Source organism: Aquarana catesbeiana, linkage group LG07 (genome assembly GCF_042186555.1).
Source record: "Aquarana catesbeiana isolate 2022-GZ linkage group LG07, ASM4218655v1, whole genome shotgun sequence".
NCBI lineage: Eukaryota > Metazoa > Chordata > Amphibia > Anura > Ranidae > Aquarana > Aquarana catesbeiana.
This window is the reverse complement of record NC_133330.1, coordinates 5,503,201-5,519,453: the sequence shown is the minus strand read 5'-3', so window position 1 is coordinate 5,519,453 and position 16,253 is coordinate 5,503,201. Positions and strand designations below refer to the sequence as shown.

The window sequence follows — 16,253 nt, the reverse complement described above, 5'->3', positions numbered from 1 at the left end:
ACGGAGACATGGAGGGAGGGAGGGACGGACGGACGGAGACATGGAGGGAGGGACGGACGGACGGACGGAGACATGGAGGGAGGGAGGGAGGACGGACAGGGAGACATGGAGGGAGGGAGGAGGGACGGACGGACGGACGGAGACATGGAGGGAGGGGAGGGAGGGACGGACGGACGGACGGACGGACGGAGACATGGAGGGGAGGGAGGGAGGGAGGGAGGGACGGACGGACGGAGACATGGAGGGAGGGAGGGAGGGAGGGACGGACGGACGGAGACATGGAGGGAGGGAGGGAGGGAGGGACGGACGGACGGACGGACGGAGACATGGAGGGAGGGGAGGGAGGGACGGACGGAGACATGGAGGGAGGGAGGGACGGACGGACGGACGGACGGAGACATGGAGGGAGGGAGGGACGGACGGACGGAGACATGGAGGGAGGGAGGGAGGGGACGGACGGACGGAGACATGGAGGGAGGGAGGGAGGGAGGGAGGGACGGACGGACGGAGACATGGAGGGAGGGAGGGAGGGAGGGAGGGACGGACGGACGGACGGAGACATGGAGGGAGGAGGGAGGGAGGGACGGACGGAGACATGGAGGGACGGACGGACGGACGGAGACATGGAGGGAGGGAGGGAGGGAGGGAGGGAGGGACGGACGGACGGAGACATGGAGGGAGGGAGGGAGGGAGGGACGGACGGACGGACGCATGGAGGGAGGGAGGGACGGACGGACGGACGGAGACATGGAGGGAGGGAGGGAGGGAGGGACGGACGGACGGACGCATGGAGGGAGGGAGGGACGGACGGACGGACGGAGACATGGAGGGAGGGAGGGAGGGACGGAGGGACGGACGGACGGAGACATGGAGGGAGGGACGGACGGACGGAGACATGGAGGGGAGGGACGGACGGACGGAGACATGGAGGGAGGACGGACGGACGGAGACATGGAGGGAGGGACGGACGGACGGAGACATGGAGGGAGGGACGGACGGACGGACGGAGACATGGAGGGAGGGACGGACGGACGGACGGAGACATGGAGGGAGGGACGGACGGACGGACGGAGACATGGAGGGAGGGACGGACGGACGGACGGAGACATGGAGGGAGGGACGGACGGACGGACGGAGACATGGAGGGAGGGACGGACGGACGGACGGAGACATGGAGGGAAGAAAGAAAGGAGATATGGATGGAGGAAGTTGCTTTGAATGTCAATAATGAAATATTGTATTTGGTTTCTGGTGCTCAGATGAAGTGTAGTTTTACTTTAACGAACTCCCTTTACCAGAAGAAGTCGGAGAACATTGAGGTGGCCCCCAGAAGTCGCACATTTAGGTGTCCTGTGGTGACGAGTGACAACCTCACCCTGGACTCCAACCAGGCCACGCCCCCAATGAGTTTCTCTCCGCCCCCCAGAGTTTAGTCATTGGGACCCCCTTACCAGAAGCTTACACCTTCATTCATGGTGAGGAGAAGACGACCCCAATTCATCTTGTAGGAGTCTGTACAGGTCTGGGTACGATCTCCCAGCCCCCCCCCCATGTGACAGCGCTGGACCAGTCACGTAGTACCGGCGCTGTCACATGGATGGAGTCCCATTCTCCAGGTATTCCTCCTTGTTCCTTGGCGTCTGATTGGAGCGGGGGGGAGGGGGAAGTGAAGCACAGGGTCACTATAGGTACATACAATCTCCCCATATTAGTTATGTTATAACTCATTTAGACTGATGCCCTTTATAGAGCCAACAGTTGAGTGTAGCGTGTAGCGTGTAGCGTGTAGCGTGTAGAGTGTAACCTCCTCTACTCACATGCTGGGGACCCAGAGGCGGACGGTTTTATCTCTGGATGCTGAAGCCAGTAGATGTCCGTGAGGGTGAGAATTCCACCGACATGACGGCGTCTTTGTGGCCGACGAATCGATACGCTCTCATCTGAGGCTTCATGTTCCACACCATCACACAGGAGTCTATGGAGCCGCTCGCTGCAACCGGGAGAAAAAACAAACAATCACTGAGCAATTCAATGTAAGATGAGTCTGACTGATCGACCACTGAGCGAACGAAGGGCGGAACTCCAGCTCCAGCTCTGAGGGGTCCCTCTAGAACAGGGGTGGGGCAGCCTGGGGCCCTCCAGCTGTTGTGGAACTACATTTCCCATGAGGCATTGCAAGGATGGCAGGCACAGTTTCTCCAGAGGCATGATGGGACTTGTAGTTCTGCAACAGCTGGAGGGCCCCAAGATGCCTCTCCCTGGTCTAGAAGGTAAGGCAAACCTTCCTCCGACTTCTAGTGTCACCAGAATTGGAGGAGGACTTGGTAGGGCTCATTGTTCTCCTTGCTGGAGGGGAAGCTCTACCTGAGGAACTGCAGTGCAAGAATCTCCCTGCTACATCCGTTGTGTGGATCTGTGCTTCTCACACCTCTATCATTACCCCTCCAGTCCTCTGACATGATGAAGCAAAGCCCTGCCTCTACCAAGATGGCCACCTCTACATAGTGTATGGCAAGTCAGTGCAGTGATGGGGAAAAGGATCAGCTGCAGGGAGACCACAGCCAATACCGGTGACTACAAGTTCTTTGCCCTCTTCTTGCACAGTTCAGGTCCTTCAACCTCTTCCCACTCGGCCTAAAGACAAATGACAGCCGGGCGGCGGGGGCTTTATTATCCTGACTGGACGTCATAAGATGACCTGTCGTCAGGAAGTGCCGATCGTGGGGCTGTGCAGTCACTAATGACCGATCAGAGTACCAGCTCACTGCTGGACCGTGTGACCGCCATGACCAATCACAGTGAAGCACATGACAGTTGTACACAACGGATGGCTTCCTTTCATGCTATACATTGTGTACAATTGTGTTGCTGGCCGTGATTGGTCAATTCAATCACATGGTACAGACAGAGCCAAATCACAGCACATTTGTACCATGTGATTAGCTTTGACCAATCACAACAACAGAACAGACTGAATGATTCAGTTTCATTCAGTAAAAAGATTGTTTATATCAATGTAATTCACCACGATAAGCGATCGGAATGTGTAAAAAGTGAATAATCCGATCACTTCCCCCCCGGAGTCGTAGAAGGTTACTCTGGGATTTGAGGTGTAGAGAACTTTCCTGGGACGACGAGCTCACAAAACTCTAAATACACTTTAAAAATTCATACAATTTATTGCACAAAAATGTATTTATTTTTATTACAGCAGATTTGAGTCCTGACACTAGACATGAACGCACACGTATTGGGGGCTGGGGATCGATTTTGGGCGGATCATTAGGGTGTATTATTTGGGCGGATCATTAGGGTGTATTATTTGGGCGGATCATTAGGGTGTATTATTTGGGCGGATCATTTGGGCGGATCATTTGGGCGGATCATTTGGGCGGATCATTTGGGCGGATCATTTGGGCGGATCATTTGGGCGGATCATTTGGGGTTTTCTCCTTCAGAGATCGGATATCTTTATTGTATCCACCAATATGGAGGAGGTTCTAATAGATTGGAATCCAATCTTCCATGGGGGGAGGGGGAAACGCTTCTCCTTCCAATACAAGTCCTGAAGAAGCCGCTCCCTCCGCAAAACATGTTGAGTGGAAGATTGTATTCCAATCTATAACTCCTCCCCCCAGTGTGAAGACCACGCCCCCTCACTCACCTAACTGCTTCATGTTGGGATTGAAGTCCAGGCTGGTGATGGTGTCTCTGTGGCCCTTGAAGTGGCGCTCCAGGGAAGGATCGTCCTGAGAGAAGAAAAACACACCGAGATCAGTGATACCAATACAAAGAATGATCATCCGGGGAGATGACCATGGGGGAGGGGGGACGAAAGGGGGACAGAGTACATTACTAAGGGGGGAGGGGACAGAGTACATTACTAAAGGGGGAGGGGACAGAGTACATTACTAAAGGGGGGAGGGGACAGAGTACATTACTAAGGGGGGAGGGGACAGAGTATATTACTAAAGGGGGAGGGGACAGAGTACATTACTAAGGGGGGAGGGGACAGAGTACATTACTAAAGGGGGAGGGGACAGAGTACATTACTAAAGGGGGAGGGGGACAGAGTACATTACTAAAGGGGGAGGGGACAGAGTACATTACTAAAGGGGGAGGGGACAGAGTACATTACTAAGGGGGGAGGGGACAGAGTACATTACTAAAGGGGGAGGGGACAGAGTACATTACTAAAGGGGGAGGGGACAGAGTAAATTACCATGGGGGGGAGGGGGCAGAGTATATTACTATGGGGGGGGCAGAGTACATTACTATAGGGGGGTGAAGGGGGACAGAGTACATTACTATGGGGGAGGGGGGGACAGAGTACATTACTAAGGGGGGAGGGGGGACAGAGTACATTACTAAGGGGGGAGGGGGAGGACAGAGTACATTACTAAGGGGGGGGAGGGGGGACAGAGTACATTACTATAGGGGGGGTGAAGGGGGACAGAGTACATTACTATGGGGGGAGGGGGCAGAGTACATTACTATGGGGGGGGAGGGGGCAGAGTACATTACTATGGGGGGGAGGGGGGCAGAGTACATTACTATGGGGGGGGAGGGGGCAGGAGGTACATTACTATGGGGGGGAGGGGGCAGAGTACATTACTATGGGGGGGAGGGGGGCAGAGTACATTACTATGGGGGGGGGCAGAGTACATTACTATGGGGGGGGGGGCAGAGTACATTACTATGGGGGGGGGTCAGAGTACATTACTATGGGGGGGCAAGTACATTACTATGGGGGGGCAAGTACATTACTATGGGGGGGAGGGACAGAGTACATTACTATGGGGGGGGGGGACAGAGTACATTACTATGGGGGGGGGGGACAGAGTACATTACTATGGGGGGGGGGACAGAGTACATTACTATGGGGGGTGAAGGGGGGACAGAGTACATTACTATGGGGGGGGGCAGAGTACATTACTATGGGGGGGGGCAGAGTACATTACTATGGGGGGGGGGCAGAGTACATTACTATGGGGGGGGGGGGGCAGAGTACATTACTATGGGGGGGGGGCAGAGTACATTACTATGGGGGGGGGGGGCAGAGTACATTACTATGGGGGGGGGGCAGAGTACATTACTATGGGGGGGGGCAAGAGTACATTACTATGGGGGGGGGGGCAGAGTACATTACTATGGGGGGGGGGGGACAGAGTACATTACTATGGGGGGGGGGGGGCAGAGTACATTACTATGGGGGGGGGACAGAGTACATTACTATGGGGGGGGGACAGAGTACATTACTATGGGGGGGGGGACAGAGTACATTACTATGGGGGGGGACAGAGTACATTACTATGGGGGGGGGACAGAGTACATTACTATGGGGGGGGAGACAGAGTACATTACTATGGGGGGGGGGAGACAGAGTACATTACTATGGGGGGGGGGGGAGACAGAGTACATTACTATGGGGGGGGGGAGACAGAGTACATTACTATGGGGGGGGGGAGACAGAGTACATTACTATGGGGGGGGGAGACAGAGTACATTACTATGGGGGGGGGGACAGAGTACATTACTATGGGGGGGGGGACAGAGTACATTACTATGGGGGGGGGGACAGAGTACATTACTATGGGGGGGGGAGACAGAGTACATTACTATGGGGGGGGAGACAGAGTACATTACTATGGGGGGGGAGACAGAGTACATTACTATGGGGGGGGGGACAGAGTACATTACTATGGGGGGGGGACAGAGTACATTACTATGGGGGGGGGGAGACAGAGTACATTACTATGGGGGGGGGAGACAGAGTACATTACTATGGGGGGGGAGACAGAGTACATTACTATGGGGGGGGGGGAGACAGAGTACATTACTATGGGGGGGGGACAGAGTACATTACTATGGGTGGGGGGGACAGATTACATTACTATGGGGGGGGGAGACAGAGTACATTACTATGGGGGGGGGTGAAGGGGGACAGAGTACATTACTATGGGGGGGGTGAAGGGGGACAGAGTACATTACTATGGGGGGGGGAGACAGATTACATTACTATGGGGGGGGGGGGACAGAGTACATTACTATGGGGGGGGAGGGGACAGAGTACATTACTATGGGGGGGGGAGGGGACAGAGTACATTACTATGGGGGGAGGGGGGACAGAGTACATTACTATGGGGGGGGAGACAGATTACATTACTATGGGGGGGGACAGAGTACATTACTATGGGGGGGGGAGGGGACAGAGTACATTACTATGGGGGGGGGGGGGAGGGGACAGAGTACATTACTATGGGGGGGAGGGGGACAGAGTACATTACTATGGGGGGGGAGGGGGGGACAGAGTACATTACTATGGGGGGGAGGGGGACAGAGTACATTACTATGGGGGGGGAGGGGGGACAGAGTACATACTATGGGGGGAGGGGACACAACTATTCCTATATTTTACAGGGGTGCTTACAGTTGTCACCAGAAACAGGAAATTAGAGGAAACCTTCCCATGGGGACAGCTGTTCTGCTGACAACTAAGAGGATGTTCCTTCACTTCCTGTTGAGTCTCTGGGACAGGAAGTGGGAGGGAATCTCCCCAATGGGGACATTTGTGGTGACAACATAGAGATTTCTCTGATGTTTGGGGCACATCCCATAATAATAGCGGAGATCAGACAGATAGAGGGAAGGAAGGGGTCCCCGGAGCCCCGGTGGAAGATCAATGTACGGCTCTCACCGGTCGCTCCATCCCGCTCAGCTCTTCCGCGTCTCCTCAGCCGATCCGAATGTGCCGCCCCGGCCGAGTCTCTCTCTTCTCCCCTCCCCCTTCGCTCTCCGCCAATCACAACCTGACTCCCGTCATTTGCAGCCACTAAAAAGCGCGCCTCTCATCCCGCCTCCATTCTGATTGGCCCGCGGGATGAAAGGCGGATCCAACGATGTCTGCGGAGAGGAGAAGCGTTGCTAAGAGACGGGAAGCCGTGCTGGGAAGGCGGGCGGCAACGTCATATCCGGTTATAATGGCGGCCATGATGGGTGGGGAATGAGCAGGGGCGGAAGTCATGTCCGGTGGGAGGAGCTCAAGAAAGCCATGATGAATGTGGCGGAAGTCATGTCCGGTGGGAGGAGCTCAGGAAAGCCATGATGAATGTGGCGGAAGTCATGTCCGAGGGGAGGAGCTCAGGAAAGCCATGATGAATGTGGCGGAAGTGTGTGGGAATCAATTAAGATAAATAAATACTCATTTGAATACATTTATTCATTAGGGGACACTGATATAAAGGGGGGGGGGGACTGATGTAAGGGGGGGGGACAGTTATATAAAGGGGGTGGGGTGATGTAAGGGGGGACAGTTATATAAAGGGGGTGGGGTGATGTAAGGGGGGGACAGTTATATAAAGGGGGTGGGGGTGATGTAAGGGGGGACACTTATATAAAGGGGGTGGGGTGATGTAAGGGGGGGCTCTAAAGCAAGGAAGATACTATTGTAGGGTGGGACACTGGTGTAAGAGGAAAGTTATGTAAAAGGGGACATTGATATAAAGGGGTGAACTGATGTAAGGAAGGGGGGGCACTGATGGAAGATGAGGCACCGGTGTAAGGGGGGGACTCTGATGTAAAGGGGGATACTAATGTAAGGTGAGGCATTGATTTAACGGGGGGCACTGATGTTAATCGAGTGTGGGGGGGGGGGGGGGGGTCAGAACAAGTACTTTGTGGTATAAGTGGACCTGTCACCACGAAGGCCTCTTTCACATATTCTGCAGTCCCTACCACCCCTCTATAAAGGGATCCATGGTGGATTGCTTTTCAGAGGCAGTTGACGTGCGTTCTTCCACCTGCGTTTGTCCTGTGAGGTCACCTTCTTCCTTTGGACTTCTATGTGCCCTGTGATGTGTTGCGGTGTCTTTGTACCTTTTTGCATGTTTATGGTTTGTAGAAATGCGGCACGCTGTACTTTATATCACGTTGCTGTAATGATGTGAACTGTTCCCATAGGATAACCTTGGATGGTCTCCAGTCAAAAATGCACCCCACTGTATCTGGTGAGAATGGGCCCCTAAAAACGCACAGGAAAGCGGATGGCATGGTACTGCAGTACCCTGCGACCTGGTGAAGGCAAAAGCACTGCGTATGTGATCTGCATTTGGGGTGTCATTAGGATTACACTGACACCCGAAGCAGATTGTACACTCGGCCCGTCTTGAACGCAGTGTGGGAAATGCGCACAGGACGCAGGTTTCACGCATCGTGTTCCGGTGAGAACTTGTTAATGAGCCCTAAAGCACAAAGACATCAACAACTGTCCCCATTTCCAAGGAATCCTCCACTTCTTGTCTGGATGATTGGCACTTCATTATGAATAGCCTGGAGGAACCTGTTCTTCAGCCCATTAAAAAACGGGTTCCGGTGGAGTTGGATGGTCACTAATCTGCCTTCAGGGAAAATCAGTGTACAGAGGCAACCATTCATCCACCTTCTCCTCCACATCTGACCCTCCTACAGAGGAGATCATTCATCCACCTTCTCCTTCACATCTGAGCCACCTACAGAGGTAACCATTCATCAACCTTCAACTCCACATCTGACCCACCTACAGAGGAGACCATTCATCCACCTTCAACTCCACATCTGACCCACCTACAGAGGAGACCATTCATCCACCTTCTCCTCCACATCTGACCCTCCTACAGAGGCAACCATTCATCAACCTTCAACTCCACATCTGACCCACCTACAGAGGCGACCATTTATCAACCTTCAACTCCACCTCTGACCCACCTACAGAGGAGACCATTCATCCACCTTCTCCTCCACATCTGACCCACCTACAGAGGAGACCATTCATCCACCTTCTCCTTCACATCTGACCCACCTATAGAGGAGACCATTCTTCAACCTTCAACTCCACATCTGACCCACCTACAGAGGCGACCATTCATTAACCTTCACCTCCACTTCTGACCCACCTACAGAGAAGACCATCCATCCTCCTTCACCTCCACATCTGATCCACCTACCAAGGAGACAATTCATCCACCTTCACCTTCACATCTGACCCACCTACAGAGGCGACCATTCATTAACCTTCACCTCCACATCTGACCCATCTACAGAGGAGACCATTCATCCATCTTCACCTCCACACCTGACCCACCTACAGAGGAGGCCATTCATCCACCTTCACCTCCACACCTGACCCACCTACAGAGGAGACCATTCATCCACCTTTACCTCCACACCTGACCCATCTACAGAGGAGACCATTCATCCACCTTCACCTCCACACCTGACCCACCTACAGAGGAGACCATTCATCCACCTTTACCTCCACACCTGACCCATCTACAGAGGAGACCATTCATCCACCTTCACCTCCACACCTGACCCACCTACAGAGGAGACCATTCATCCACCTGCACCCCCACATCTGACCCACCTACAGAGAAGACTATTCATCCACCTTCACCTCCACATCTGACCCACCTACAGAGGAGATCATTCATCCATTTTAACCTCCACATCTGACCCACCTACAGACGAGATCATTCATCCAGCTTCACCTCCACATCTGACCCACCTACAGAGGAGACCATTCATCCACCTTCATCTCCATATCTGACCCACTTACAGAGGGGACCATTCATCCACCTTCACCTCCACATCTAACACACCTACAGAGGAGACCATTCATCCACCTTCACCTCCATATCTGACCCACTTACAGAGGGGACCATTCATCCACCTTCACCTCCACATCTAACACACCTACAGAGGAGACCATTCATCCACGTTCACCTCCACATCTGACCCACCTACAGAGAAGACCATTCATCCACCTTCATCTCCACATGTGACCCACCTACAGAGGAGACCATCCATCTACTTTCACCTTCACATCTGACCCACCTACAGAGGAGACCATTCATCAACTTTCAACTCCACATCTGACCCACCTTCAGAGCAGACCATTCACCCAGCTTCACCTCCACATCTGACCCACCTACAGAGAAGACCATTCATCCACCTTCACCTCCACATCTAAACACAACCTACAGAGGAGACCATTCATTCACCTTCACCTCCATATCTGATCCACCTACAGAGGCGACCATTCATCCACCTTCATTCCCACATCTGACCCACCTACAAAGGCGATCATTCATCCACCTTCATTCCCACATCTGACCCACCTACAGAGAAGACCATTCATCCACCTTCACCTCCACATCTGATCCACCTACCAAGGAGACAATTCATCCACCTTCACCTTCACATCTGACCCACCTACAGAAGAGACCATTCATCAACCTTCAACTCCACATCTGACCCACCTACAGAGGAGACCATTCATCCACCTTCACCTCCACATCTGACCCATCTACAGAAGAAACCATTCACCCACCTTCACCTCCACATCTGACCCTCCTACAGAGGAGACCATTCATACAGCTTCACCTCCACATCTGAATAAAATTTTATGTCAGTAATGCCGCATACACACGACCGGACTTTCCGGCAAACTAGGTCCGACGGTCTTCCCGACGGACTTTCGGCAGAGGTCCAACGGACTTTCAGAATGAACGGACTTGGCCACACATGAATGGACTAAGTCCGGTCGAAAGTCCGTTCGTTTTGTACGTGATGACGTAAACGGGACAAAAAAAGGAAGTTCAATAGCCAGTAGCCAATAGCTTCCCTTCCGTCGTATTTGGTCCTTCAGACCAGCACACAGACGAACGGTTTTCCCTATTTTTAGTCCGTCGGACTTGAGACCGTCGGACAGATTTGAAACATGTTCTATTTCTAGGTCCGTCTGATTTTTTTCCCAAAAAAATGATCGGACTAGCCCACACACGATCGGATTGTCTGACGGACTGATCCCGTCGGACCTAGTTTGCCGGAAAGTCCGGTCGTGTGTATGCGGCATAACATCAAGAATAAAATTTTACTGACTGGACCTCGGTGGATTTTAATTCAGTACCCCCGTCTTAGGGGACGAACGTTCTTTGTGTTGATTGGTTGCGGTGTGTCTCCTGTGTGTTTATTAAATATTTATTTTATACAAAGTCCCATCTTGGATTTCTCCTGATAATGATCTCAGACATTGAAGGGTAATTGTCTTTATTATATTTGCAGGACTTCGCTGGACCAGGAGCTGGAGATATTTATAGACTGCCAGAAGCCGGGATCTGCTCCTCTCTGCTCCTCTCTCTTCCTCTCAGTAGGTCGCAGCTGGACGCTCTGGTGATTGTTATCCTCATTAGGAAACAGGAAACCATAATGATAACAAATGTAATTCCTGCGTCACAACCAGCACTGCGGGGGATTCATAGTAATCCCTACACCAGAGCGGCCCTTTCCTTATGTGTTGTATCTTTTTTCATAATATATCCATTTCTTATTATTATATTTTGATTACGCATGTATTTGCAAATGTGTGCAAACTTAACCCCTTGTTTTTAACGTGAACTGTTAGACCAGATAATTCAGCTTGTTTCTGGCTGGCTGGTAAGTGTGCTGGGAATTTTTGTTTGTTGTTTTTTAGACATGCATTGTCCTTCCATGCGCTTCTTGCTGCATTGAGAATAATTCCCTCCTTACAGATAGCTAAAAAAATCCACGGTGTCAATGGGAACTTATCTGAGAGACAAAAAATGCTCATTGCTGAAGAAACCTCTAGTAAACTCTAGGTGGACCTTTTATGAAGGTATAGTGTAGGTGGACCTTGTGGATGGACCTTGTATGAAGGCATAATGTAGGTGGACCTTGTATGAAGGTATAGTATAGGTGGACCTTTTATGAAGGTATAGTGTAGGTGGACCTTGTGGATGGACCTTGTATGAAGGCACAGCGTAGGTGGACCTTGTATGAAGGTAGAGTATAAGTGGACCTTTTATGAAGGTATAGTGTAGGTGAACCTTGTGGATGGACCTTGTATGAAGGCATAGCGTAGGTGGACCTTTGTATAAAGGTATTATGTAGGTGGACCTTGTTCTGTTGTTAGACTGCTACCTCTCTGATCATGACAAAAAGATGGTAAACTCTGAGGTGGTTATTAAGAAAAAGAGTTCATATCACTCAGAAGTCTATCTGAAACATTTATTGGTTAAGACGTCTGCATAGGTGTTAACACTTTGATTATCCAAGGTGTAGGGTACTTGCTTCCACTTCCATATTCCTCACCTAAGCGGGGATGACATTTGCTGGGTCTACCGACCGACCCCCCCCCCCCCTCCGTCCCACAGCCTCCTGGGTTACATCACACATCTCAGGAGGCTTCAGGACAGCCTCATCCAATTTCTGCATCCCTCACATGCACAGTGGGGAGCCGGCTGTCATTGACCTAGAAGTCACGGCCAGCTCTCCAATCCATGGTGGTGGACTCCATGGGCTTGTAAACACCTGTTTTGTAAAAGTCAGTAGCTGCAGTATTTGTGAGTTTAACTTTTTGCAGACCGGGCTGAGGTTCCTCTTCAAGATGCAGGAATACTGAGTCTTCTGGGGTGTTACTGTACCTATAGGAGGTAGAGGCATGCCTCCATAGTTTAAGGTTGGGGACCACACTCTGTGTGGCTTTAACATGTATTTTCAAAGGTTTTCAACCAACTTCCCCTTGTAGCCAGTTGTAAGTAGAACCTTTGGAATATTACCTCGCCATAGGCTCACAAAGCAGATGTAACATTTGGAATCCCCCGTCACTTCCTGCCTGTGACAATGGTCTAATAGAGAGGGTGAATCTCCCCAGCAGTAAAAACTTGGCAGAGGGTCTAAGCCTTCCATGACTCCAATAAATGAACACACAATGGAGGAATTGAACATCTCAGGATAATTTATAGACATTGATGGGAAAATTCCAAAGAGTTGATACAATATGAAATAAAGAAAATTCAAAGAAGTGTTTTCATCGTATTGCAAACGTTTCAGGTGTTCTGCCCTCTCTCAGCCATAAAAAAACTTGTCTGGTTACAAATTAACAAAACAATTCAATGTAAAGCAAATGAGAGAGAGAATATATTGCAATATATGTGCGAGCTGCCAAACTAGGTAAGAATAATTCCTCCCTGGCCAACTGCGTCAAAGTGATCCCTCTCTGGCCAACTGCGTAGGAGTGATTCCTTCTAGTCCACTACATCAAAGTAATAACTGTTTGGCCAACTGTGTCAATATGACCCTTCTATGGACAACTGTGTCAAAGTGATCCCTCTCTGGTCAACTGTGTCAAAGTGATCCCTCTCTGGTCAACTGTGTCAAAGTGATCCCTCTCTGGTCAACTGTGTCAAAGTGATCCCTCTCTGGTCAACTGTGTCAAAGTGATCCCTCTCTGGTCAACTGTGTCAAAGTGATCCCTCTCTGGCCTACTGTGTCAAAGTGATCCCTCTCTGGCCAACTGTGTCAAAATGATCCCTCTCTGGTCAACTGTGTCAAAGTGATCCCTCTCTGGTCAACTGTGTCAAAGTGATCCCTCTCTGGCCTACTGTGTCAAAGTCATCCCTCTCTGGCCAACTGTGTCAAAGTGATCCCTCTCTGGCCAACTGAGAAAACCTTCCTAACCCCACCCCCAATCTACAACACTATTGTAACTCTGCTTAACATGTGGGTACTGACTGGATGTAAAGCCAAACTTTTTTTCTCTTTTAGTTGTATTATTTGTTTTTTTCTTTTGCTGCTTATGTCCTGCTGGAGAGATTTCCCTTCACTTCCTGTCTTGGAGATGCAACAGGAAGTAAAGGAAAATCGCTCCAAAGTGAGAGGAAATTCCCTTTTTAGACAGTTGTAGTAGTTGTAGTAGATCCTTTGGAATATTACCCCTCGCCGTCTCTTCACAAGGCAGCTGTAACATTTAGAATCCCCCCCCCCCGTCACCTCCTGCCTGTAACAATGGCCATCGGGGAAATAGGGTGACTCTTCTCAGCTGTAAAAACTTGGCAGAGGGTCTAGGCCTTAAACGATTCCAAGACATGAACAGACAATGGAGGAAATGAACAAGCTCATCTCACAATCATTTATAGACATCCTATGGAGAAATTCCAAAGAGTTGATACAATATGAAATAAAAAAGATTCAAAGAAGTGTTTTCATCGTATTGCAACATTTTCAGGTGTTCTGCCCTCTCCCAGCCATAAAATAACAAAACAATTCAATGTAAAGGAAACAGGAAGTATATATACAGAAAATATACAGTACAGAATATCGCAATATGTGTGCAAGATGGCCAACTGCTTAAGGATAATTCCTCCCTGGCCATATGCCTGGGAGATACAGTGCCTGGAAAAAGTATTCATACCCCTTGAAATTCTCCACATTTTGTCATGTTACAACCAAAAACGTAAATGTATTTTATTGGGATTTTATGTGATGGACCAACACAAAGTGTCACATAATTGTGAAGTGGAAGGAAAATGATAAATGATACAAATAAATATGTGAAAAGTGTGGGGGGGGGCATTTGTATGGCGCCCCCCGGAGTCAATACTTTGTAGAACCCCCTTTCTCTACAAGTCTTTTTGGGGATGTCTCTACCAGCTTTGCACATCTAGAGAGGACATTTCTGCCCATTCTTCTTTGTAAAATACCTCAAGTTCTGTCAGATTGGATGGAGAACGTCTGTGAACAGCAATTTTCACGTCTTGTCACAGATTCTCAATGTGATTTAGGTCTGGACTGTGACTGGGCCATTCTAACACATGAATATGCTTTGATCTAAACCATTCCATTGTAGCTCTGGCTGGATGTTTCGGGTCGTTGTCCTGCTGGAAGGTGAACCTCCGCCCCAGTCTCAAGTCTTTTGTAAACTCTTATGCCGCGTACACACGGTCGGACTTTCTGTCCTACTTGGTCCGGCACACTTTCTGACAGACTTTGTCCGCCAGGTGCGCCGGACTTTAAAACGGACGGACTTGCCCACACACGACCGGACTTTGCGGCGGGCTAAGTCCGCCCGTTTTTCCGGCGGACTTTCAGAATGAACGGACTTGCCCACATATGGACAAGTCCGTTCATTTTGAACGTGACTCAGGTGGGACGGGACTAGAAAAGGATGTCAATCTTGCCGCTTTTATCGGCGAGATTGACACCTTGCGAGCCCCGTTGCGGGTCATCCCAGGCCCTTAGGTCTGGTATGGATTATAAGGGGGAACCCCCTACGCCGAAAAAACGGCGTGGGGTCCCCCCTAAAATCCATACCAGACCCCGATCCGAGCACGCAGCCTGGCCGGTCAGGAAAGGGGGTGGGGACGAGCCAACGCCCCCCCCTCCTGAACCGTACCAGGCCGCATGCCCTCAACATGGGGGGTGGGTGCTTTGGGGGAGGAGGGCGCCCTGCGGGGCCCCCCCACCCCCCACCCCAAAGCACCTTGTCCCCATGTTGATGAGGACAAGGGCCTCTTCCCGACAACCCTGGCCGTTGGTTGTCGGGGTCTGCGGGCGGGGGGCTTATCGGAATCCGGGAGCCCCCTATAATAAGAGGGCCCCCAGATCCCGGCCCCCCACCCTATGTGAATGAGTATGGGGTACATGGTACCCCTACCCATTCACCTAGGGAAAAAGTGTAAATAATAAAACACTACACAGGTTTTTAAAATGTTTTATTAAACAGCTCCGGGGGGGGATCTTCCTCCGGCTTCGGGGGTCTTCTTGCGGCTTCGGGGGTCCCTCCGGTTCATCTTCTCCCGGCGTCCGGTTGGTTCTTCTCCGCTCTCTTCTCCCGGTGTTCCAGTTCTTTGGCCAGCTCCTCCGCTGTCTTCAGGTAGCTCTCTTGCCAGTGGAGGTCCAGACTTCTGGGCTTCTTGTCTTCTCTTCTCTTCTCCAGATGTTGACACGACGGTCTCTCCGGCTGGACTGCTCTCCGAGGGCTGCGTTGTGACTTATATAGGCGGAGACCACGCCCCCTTTTGATGTCACAGTCCCTGGGCATGCTGGGACTGTGACGTTTTAGGGGGTGTGGTCAACATCACCCAGTGACCATGCCCCCTAAAACGTCACAGTCTAAGCATGCCCAGGGACTGTGACATCATAAGGGGGCGTGGTCTCCGCCTATATAAGTCACAACGCAGCCCTCGGAGAGCAGTCCAGCCGGAGAGACCGTCGTGTCAACATCTGGAGAAGAGAAGAGAAGAGAAGAGAAGAAGCCCAGAAGTCTGGACCTCCACTGGCAAGAGAGCGGCCTGAAGACAGCGGAGGAGCTGGCCGAAGAACTGGAACACCGGGAGAAGAGAGCGGAGAAGAACCAACCGGACGCTGGAGAAGATGAACCGGAGGGACCCCCGAAGCCGGAAGAAGACCCCCGAAGC

At 51.3% G+C, this 16,253-nt stretch overlaps 1 protein-coding gene across 1 annotated transcript; it reads right to left on the bottom strand.

The window, feature by feature from the left end:
• Positions 1 to 1,817: 1,817 nt before the first annotated feature.
• Positions 1,818 to 7,068, bottom strand: LOC141102341 (POC1 centriolar protein homolog A-like). The gene is made up of 3 exons (XM_073591299.1): positions 6,698 to 7,068; positions 3,665 to 3,749; positions 1,818 to 1,990 (listed from the first exon to the last, which is right to left on the bottom strand). Exons 1-3 carry the CDS (start codon positions 6,707 to 6,709, stop codon positions 1,845 to 1,847), a joined length of 243 nt encoding a protein of 80 aa, XP_073447400.1. The 5' UTR covers positions 6,710 to 7,068; the 3' UTR covers positions 1,818 to 1,844.
• Positions 7,069 to 16,253: the final 9,185 nt, after the last annotated feature.

Bases quoted from the DNA above. Each gene is read 5' to 3' on its own strand.
- LOC141102341 (XM_073591299.1), bottom strand. The intron at 1,991-3,664 runs GTGAGTGAGGGG...TCCCGGTTGCAG, and splicing joins TCCCAACATGAAGCAGTTAG to CGAGCGGCTCCATAGACTCC.